This window comes from Sinocyclocheilus grahami, unplaced genomic scaffold (genome assembly GCF_001515645.1).
Source record: "Sinocyclocheilus grahami isolate Dianchi unplaced genomic scaffold, SAMN03320097.WGS_v1.1 scaffold377.1, whole genome shotgun sequence".
Taxonomy (NCBI): Eukaryota; Metazoa; Chordata; class Actinopteri; order Cypriniformes; family Cyprinidae; genus Sinocyclocheilus; species Sinocyclocheilus grahami.
In genome coordinates, this window is record NW_015505556.1 from 1,310,005 (window position 1) to 1,319,481 (window position 9,477).

General features: G+C 34.4%; 1 protein-coding gene across 1 annotated transcript in view; it reads right to left on the reverse strand.

The window, feature by feature from the left end:
• Positions 1-1,409: 1,409 nt before the first annotated feature.
• Positions 1,410-9,477, reverse strand: part of ppm1h (protein phosphatase, Mg2+/Mn2+ dependent, 1H) — a 28,148-nt gene continuing 20,080 nt past the window's right edge. The window contains exons 9-10 of the mRNA XM_016230759.1: positions 4,912-5,063; positions 1,410-2,846 (exon numbers count right to left, since the gene is read on the reverse strand). Coding sequence (XP_016086245.1) covers positions 2,687-2,846; positions 4,912-5,063 — 312 coding nt within the window. The 3' untranslated portion in view covers positions 1,410-2,686. The remainder of the gene's footprint in view (positions 2,847-4,911; positions 5,064-9,477) is intronic.

A 9,477-nucleotide genomic window follows, 5' to 3' on the forward strand; every position in this document is an offset into this window, starting at 1 on the left:
CCCCCCCCCCCCCCCCCCCCAGGGAGCAGTGTGAGGCACGTTTATTATGGATGCACGCTCTTTATTTGACGACTTGTGGACCGTTCAACTGCAACACCCACCGACTTGAACTTGGACGAGCCAGGACAATTTTTTATATAACTCCGACTAGATTCATCTGAACGAAGAAAGTCATATACACCTAGGATGCTTCAAGGGTGAGTAAAACACAGGCTAATTTTCATTTTTGGGTGAACTAATTCTTTAATGTACATGTGGGATGTGGAATGGCGTGTTCTGATGTCATGAAAGGGCCTCATTTAACCCCCCAAGACCTCCATTAAACCAGGCTGTCTATAACTTAGAAATATGAGTATGTGTGGGTGTATTGAACATGTATTTTCTTGATTGAATCCTTACATTCCAGCTCATCCCAGAAGGGATGGTGCCAGTATCTTAACGTGAGAATAGCAGAGGTTATGAAATAATATTAATAAAGAGATAAACAGACCTGTCGTGCCTGTGTATTTAATTTGAACATTTTTGTTAACTGCATACTGTGCAATTTGTTATGAATCTATCTGACTCTTGATCTGGTGTATATGTTGTAGGTGGTCACAGTTAACTGGATTTTATAGAGGAAGTGCATGATTAGTGCAGATAATGCAGTATGTAGGCTGGACGCCGTTCTTGTGACTCTGACAGAATCGTTCAGTATTTCTCTTCTAACCAGGTTCATGACCCAGAGATGAAACGCCGTCATTCTGATGTTCAGAATCTCAAGCAGGGTTCAAATCAACTGCATACGATTCAATCCTTACAGGGTCTATCAAACTGGGAATATTATCACAGCTGTTGGCTGGTCGTGGTGGTTAATCCATTCATTTGTCCAATATTTGAACTTCAAGTCACTCCAAGATCATGAAACGAAAGACTACATTACTGCTGCTCCCATGACTTCTTATGATGTAAATGGCCACAGATGAAGTAATCTTTCTTTCTTGGACAGAATCTGAAAGTTCAATCCAAAAGTTAATACCGTTCTCTTACCTAATGTTGTTCCAGATCTTATTTTCATTCTTCAACAAGATTCTCCATTCCAAAAAAAAAAAAAAGACTAAACATGCCAGAACTTCGTCAAGATGGACGCATGTATTTGATGTGAATGAAACGGATTCTAGTCCATTCTGTTGTTGTCTTAAAGTCTTAAGCTTACATTTAAGTTTTGCTACAAACAAAGTTAAAAAATGTAAGCAGTTTCAGTGTTTTATGATTCAACGACCAGCATAAAGGAATGCGTTAACGGCAGTTTTTTCCATTTTTCCAATTTTTCAGAAGCGCGAATGAGAATTGAAGGGCGCGACGGGAATATTTTCAACAAATAACTTATTGAAGTCAAATAAATAATGACAAAACGTTTAATTTGGTGGGAATTATGTCTTTATTCTTTTAACAACTGTCTGGAATTTTAGTTTTTACATAGGGAGTACATTATTTGGGAAAACATGAAATTGTTATTTTAGAAAGATTCTAGTGAAATATCTTCAATGAGTTTTTATTTAAAAAAATCTGTGGGCCAGAATTAATGGGGCAACATAAGCGGTTTATGAATCATTTTTGTAGTGCATGTGTGTGCACTTCCCAGAAAGCTCCTTTAGTAAGCATGTGATGCCCTTGCAGCGCCTCCACCCACACAAACGACTGCGCTAAAGTGTGTTAGAGAGCAGTCCGCATACACACACACACACACAGCTGAATCTCTGGCCAAATCAGTCTTGTTTTGGTCACACTCAGGTTGTGCTGACCAGATGGCCACTCTCTTGGGGAGTGTGTATGTCAGTGTTTGCACATTGTGTGTGTGTGTGTGTGTGTGTGTATACGAAAGCCTTTCCAAATGCTCACAGCGGGTTTGTGCTGTAGAAGAGGAAGGTGCCACTGTGAACATGATGTATCGTAAGTCAGACCTCACCAAACCTCCACACAGGAGCCCTGGAGAACAGATTGCAGGTAGGTGTTAATTCACAACGGTGCGTACAGAAATCAAAGGGAACGGTCGCTGAACATCAGACTTCTTTGCCGGACACATGATTTATTGTTCCTTAAAAATGTATCATCCTAAGAATCTTACCGTGATGAATGGAAGATCAGATTGGCATTATTTAACTTAGTACCCATTGCAAATTTACAGAGCACAGGAGAAACAAAAACAATGCTCATTTTTCATTTACAGTAACTTGGAGTAACAGGATGTACAAATAACAGCCAGAATTGCTTAGATTTTTTTCAGGGAACGCAAAAAACAAATCCACAAACGAAACAGTCAGAAGATGAATTAATATCCTGAAAAGAAAAACAAAGCGCGCTTGGTTTCGCCTAGCTGCCAGATGAGTGCGGATAAACAAACTGCGGAGGGTGCGCATTTGTCCATGGAGAACTTCAAAGAACCGGACCCTCCTTTAGTCATTGTGGAAAGTTATATCTTATATACTGATCCCACCAACCCACGCGGAGGTAGGGAACGTTGACGTGGGTCTTCAAAGTCAGCAGTCATCGACTGCTAAGTCTTAAAAGCAAGTGTTCATATTTGTAAATGAGATCAAATGCACAACGGGTTCCTTAAACTCCAGCAGGACGCTGTCGGAGCATTTGAATGTTGGGTTAGAGACGGATTCGGTCCGATTCGGTTGGCGCCCTGCCTTCTGATTGGTCAGCTAGGCTGAGGCTGTTGGCTATTGCCGTGCATTAGAGGAATTATAAAGACCGAAATGTCGTCTCCAGAGCCGAGCCGGTCTCCGGCGATTCTCCAGCCTTGGTCCCTCAGGACACCGCGGGCCTTCATCACCAGGTCTTGAGCTGCCATTGTGTACCTGAAAAACAACAGAGATGCTATTTAGAGGTTAAAGGGATAGTTCACCCAAAAATGAAAAGTCTGTGCGCAAACTGTGCGCAAAGAAATCAATAACAATTTATACAACTTATATTCTCCTCGAGTTACCGTCTTCCTCCATTTTGGAGAGTACCCCAGAACGTAATCAACGTAATCAGCGTTTACGTTCAGTAGAGGCAGGACACCGCGGGCCTTCATCACCAGGTCTTGAGCTGCCATTGTGTACCTGAAAAACAACAGAGATGCTATTTAGAGGTTAAAGGGATAGTTCACCCAAAAATGAAAAGTCTGTGCGCAAACTGTGCGCAAAGAAATCAATAACAATTTATACAACTTATATTCTCCTCGAGTTACCGTCTTCCTCCATTTTGGAGAGTACCCCAGAACGTAATCAACGTAATCATTGTTTACGTTCAGTAGAGAGCGTGCGCATGCTCAACATAAACAACGCTGATTGCGTTCTGGGGTACTCTCCAAAATGGCGGAAGACGGTAACTCGGGGAGAAGAATCGTTGAAAAAAATTATGTTATTATTGTTTTCTTTGCACACAAAAAGTATTCTCATAGCTTTGTAAAATTATGGTTGAACCACTGATGTCACACGGACTATTTTACCGATGTCCTTGCTACGTTTCTGGACCTGGGAACACTGCAGTTGCATTGCCTGCGGAGGGTCAGAGAGCTTTCAGATTTGATCAAAAATATCTTAATTTGTGTTCCGAAGATAAACGAAGGACTTACGGGTTTGGAACGACATGAGGGTGAGTAATTAATGACAGAATTTAAATTTTTGGGTGAACTAACCCTTATCGTTCTAAGTTTACTAATAACAGGTTCATCCCTCCAAGAGTAACCTGATGTTAAAGGAACAGTTCACCCAAGCTTGAAGATCTAATTCATTCACCTTCAGGTCATTCCAAACCCCTATGACTTTCTGTTTTGCAAAACGTCAGAAGAAAGAAGCCATACAGGTTTGGAATGACATAAGGGTGAATAAAAAATAATGGAATTTTTGGATGAAGAAGAAAACGGCTATCTTGAAGTGTCTTTTATGCGCTTTTGTTCTACAGTAATCGTTCTTGGCTTGAACCTACAACCTTTCAGTTGCCTGCCTAGATCTTCAAAACTAAAGGTTCATAATTGGAATTGAAGGTTCCACGAAGAACCTTTAACATTCTTGGAATCATTCCATTGCACAAAAGGTTCTTTATAGTAGACACTTTTTTTTTTAGATTACTGAAATCTTCTTCACACTAAGAAACCAATGGTTCTTTTAATTAATTTGTGTTCCGAAGATAAACGAAGGACTTACGGGTTTGGAACGACATGGGGGTGAGGAATTAATGACAGGATTTAAATTTTTGGGTGAACTAACCCTTATCGTTCTAAGTTTACTAATAACAGGTTCATCCCTCCAAGAGTAACCTGATGTTAAAGGAACAGTTCACCCAAGCTTGAAGATCTAATTCATTCACCTTCAGGTCATTCCAAACCCCTATGACTTTCTGTTTTGCAAAACGTCAGAAGAAAGAAGCCATACAGGTTTGGAATGACATAAGGGTGAAAAAAAAATAATGGAATTTTTGGATGAAGAAGAAAACGGCTATCTTGAAGTGTCTTTTATGCGCTTTTGTTCTAAAGTAATCGTTCTTGGCTTGAACCTACAACCTTTCAGTTGCCTGCCTAGATCTTCAAAACTAAAGGTTCATAATTGGAATTGAAGGTTCCACAAAGAACCTTTAACATTCTTGGAATCATTCCATTGCACAAAAGGTTCTTTATAGTAGACACTTTTTTTTTTAGATTACTGAAATCTTCTTCACACTAAGAAACCAATGGTTCTTTTAAGAAGTGATAAATGAAAGGTTCTTTGAGGAACCAAAAATGGTTCTTCTATGGCATTGCTTGGAAAACCTCCTTAATATCTCATATTAAAATCAAAATGACATTTTCCTTTAAGTTGCTCAAAATAACCCAGCGTAATGTGTTGTCTTCGAGGTTGCATGAGTAGATGGTTGATACTCAACCAAGACTGAGGAACCTACCTGTGCTTGTCATCAGGGTCACAGTTTCCAAGGAAACCAGATACCACCTCTGCCACTTCCTGATTGGACAGCACGTCCCAGAGTCCATCTGTAGCCAGGATCAGGACATCATCGGCACCGTGCTCATACTGAGAGAGGTTATAGATCTTCATCTGTAGAAATGACAACATACTTCAGTCATGTTATATTACATAAACACATGGACATGCACATTCATAGTATTCTGTTTTGACCAGTGTTGGGGAGTAACTAGTTACATGTAACAGAATTACTTAATTGCAAAATAAATGTAACTAATCTGTTACAATTACTAAGAAAAAAATAGTTACTTGTAACCCCCTTTGTAATCTTTAACATTTTCACATCTGAATATTTTCTCACACACACACGCACGATTGATTTCTTTCCCAATTGCAGTGACTGCTCTAAAATATGAGACACCAATGTTTCAGGAGTTTTGGACACATGCTTATTCAATAGCGGTTTTATTTCCTGTTTGGGTTTATGTATATGCTTTATTTTTATTTTTAAGATGAACAGTTTTTTTTCCAAAGCATTGCTAGATGCCAGTGTTTCCCGTCATGGCTATGCAAAGATTTTGATTTCAAAACGGTATCATAGCAATTAAACTATTTCTTATGATCATAAATCTGTATTTAACCGCAGAATGATCTCCAAGTAAACACAGCTGCTAAAGTCTGATTTTGTGGTGGCTGTGCTTTAAATTAAATCATTATAATCTTAATTCAAGTGAAGGATTTTGAAAGTCCGACAGTAACCAGTGTTGAGTACTACTGTAAAAGTTACCCCTGCCTGCTTTAAATGTTTGAAAATGATTAACATTTGAAAACATTTGTTAAATTAGAAAAGTAATCGGTTACATTAATAAAGTATTTGAAATAGTTACACTATTACATTTTAAATAGGGTAACTTGTAATCTGTAACCTATTACTTTTCCAAAGTAACCTTCCCAACACTGGTTTTGACGCACCAATAATTACATCAAATAATTTTGAATTGTTTGTCAACTGTAAACACCCCACAAATTTTATACATCAATGGACGAATTGTTTAGTGTGATTAGTATCATTAATTTAATTATTTTAGGTATGCACTGATATTAAAATTCTGTAAAAATAAGTGATTAATGGACACATTAATTTATTAATGAAAAAAATGTCAGAAAAACAGATATTAATTTTAGGATTATATATATTAGTATTTAAGAAATTACAGATTTATAGTGAGCATTACATTTTTAAAAATATATTTATTTTTTACATTCATTCATTCATTCCAAGTCATCATTATTTTCATTGCAAGAACAAGGTAAAAAAAAAAATTTGTACTCAACTGTAATCAAACAAATAAATTAAACATATTTAAAAGATTTATTAGGTAGCATTAAATGACGGCACAGGTAATCTAAATGTAAAAATACAGTAAAAAAAAAAACTATGCACAATTATATTTTCAATATAAATCAATGCTGATTAATTTAAAAACAATGCATAGTATTGGGTGATCCCGAATATGGTACTTATATATTGTCCTTAAATTATTTATTAAATATTTATGTCTTATTGTAATGTAGGGCTGTCAAAATGACTGAAACTAAATTCGAATTTTCGACTTAAATATTCTCAAAATTAGAATTATATTAAAATTTAAAAAGGCGTAATTTCAGTTAGGGGGAGAAATTACAGATTTATAGTGAGCATTACATTTTTAAAAATATATTTATTTTTTACATTCATTCATTCATTCCAAGTCATCATTATTTTCATTGCAAGAACAAGGTAAAAAAAAAAATTTGTACTCAACTGTAATCAAACAAATAAATTAAACATATTTAAAAGATTTATTAGGTAGCATTAAATGACGGCACAGGTAATCTAAATGTAAAAATACAGTAAAAAAAAAAACTATGCACAATTATATTTTCAATATAAATCAATGCTGATTAATTTAAAAACAATGCATAGTATTGGGTGATCCCGAATATGGTACTTATATATTGTCCTTAAATTATTTATTAAATATTTATGTCTTATTGTAATGTAGGGCTGTCAAAATGACTGAAACTAAATTAGAATTTTCGACTTAAATATTCTCAAAATTAGAATTATATTCAAATTTAAAAGGCGTAATTTCAGTTAGGGGGAAAAAAGCTTTTGGCTTTTCTCTCGAGGCCACAAGAGGGCGCATCGAGCAAAATATAATGAACGTTTCTTCAAAGCGTAATAAAATAACACGACTATCTTTGAAAAACAAAGTGCATAATGTTTAAAATAATGTTTATAAACCATATATAATTAAGTTGCTTAAACAATTGGGGGGAAAAAACAGCCCCATGCATGTATGTATAGTTTAATACAAAGGACCGAAAAATAATCACAAAAGTAGGCAACTTTCTTCATTTAAAAACATGAGATGCAGTGGGATGGGGAAAACCGCCATAACATCTTTAGACATGTTTTTTTTAAAGTTGAACTTTAATTTAACATGGCTTTCTAAACATGCGGCTCTCTTGTGCGAGATGCGAGTGCAACGCTGATAGATGTCCCTCTAGAAAATGTGATAAATATGCGTTCTGTGTGAACGGCTTGGTTTCGGTTTTGACGTAAACAAAATCTTCATGCACTGATGCTCTCGTTTTCCGCAATATATGAATGAGCAACGTAGCAGCGCCGCATCTAGTGGCTTCAACTGGACAGGCTAACAAAAGCATTCAAATGCTATGACACTTACTTTGTCGTCGCATTTTGTGCGGCACTGATAGGCTGCCTGACGACTGACGCAGACCTAAAATTCGAATGCAACGTTTTTGTATTCGAATGTGGAATTTTTTTTTAATGCGATGAATATTCAAAATTAAAAAAAAAAATTCTGACAGCCCTATTGTATTGCTTCTGCTGCCGCTTTCGTGCCTCACTGTAACGCATGGCCTCTTGTTGATTATTGCTTTAGTAATACATTCATCTGTCCTGACTACAAAGCTACATTTCACCCTTAAAACAGACCAGCCAAACACGCTCACAATCCCATAAGCCTATTAGTTCTTGTCTGCGGTACATTATCTCGGGCAGACAGAGTCTCGCTCACACATCGTGTCTCAGAGAGCGTGACAGCGGAAAGAACGCAAGCCGATTTCATCAGAGTCGCGCTCTCACTGGAGCTACACCCATCCAGCAACTTCACCACATGATTCGTTTTGATGCTTAAAGCGGAAATACGCAGTAAATAAAGCCATGCGAGGTGTATCTGTGAAAAAAAAATTAAAATATTCACAGATGTTTTCCCAAACTATTCTGTACTAACATGAGAATAGAATTTTTTTTTTTTAATTATAATATAAATCAATGTATCCTACATAATTGTTTCCATATACATAAATTACAATAGTAATATTTACAAATGAATACATTTATTCAACATTTAAATAATAAGAATTTCTGTTTAATTATAATACATATTTAAGTGCGAGGTGTATCTGTGAAAAAAAAAATTAAAATATTCACAGATGTTTTCCCAAACTATTCTGTACTAACATGAGAATAGAATTTTTTTTTTTTAATTATAATATAAATCAATGTATCCTACATAATTGTTTCCATATACATAAATTACAATAGTAATATTTACAAATGAATACATTTATTCAACATTTAAAATACATTTATTTCTGTTTAATTATAATACATATTTAAGTACATATATTATCTGCATTAGAATAATTATACAAAGATAGATAAAATAATAAATTTAAAAAAATAATTTTTTTTGTAACTTAATACTTTTTCAAAATGTACATTTAAACTATTATTTAAATTATAATATTACTCATACAGTCTATATCATTTTATTTTGCAATAATAATAATAATAATGTGAAAAATGTAAGGGGGTCTGAATACTTTCCGTACCCACTGTATATTAAATGTTTATTTAAATTAATTTAAATAATCATTTAAATTATAATATTAATCATTATATCCAATATAATTATTTCATTTTGCCTATATATATATATATATATACACACAGAGCTGGGTAATAACTGATTACATGTAACCTGGATTATGTAATCAGATTCCAAAAATTAAGTACTTGTAATTAGAGTAAATTGCATTTTAATATACTTGTAATCAAACTACAGTTACATTTTTATGGATTACATGATTACATTATTTTTTTTAATTTAACATTTTTGTAAAATACAATAATTATATATAAAATTTTAATTTTTTTTATAAATTAATACATTTATCCAATATTTTATTTAGTTGTCTATATTAGTTTTTTTTTAATAAATTACAGTTACAATTACATACATATCTAGGGTATATGTATTTTAGAATAATTATATATTAGAAAGATAGATGTATATAAATAATAATAAATAAAAAGTATTTAAATATGGAATAAAATGTATTAATTTATAAATGTATAATTTTTGTATTTAATTATCGATATTCAGTAAAAGATATACCACCCATATAACACACACACACACACACACACACACACACACAGTATTCGCTAGAAAGATAAGATAGAGAGAGA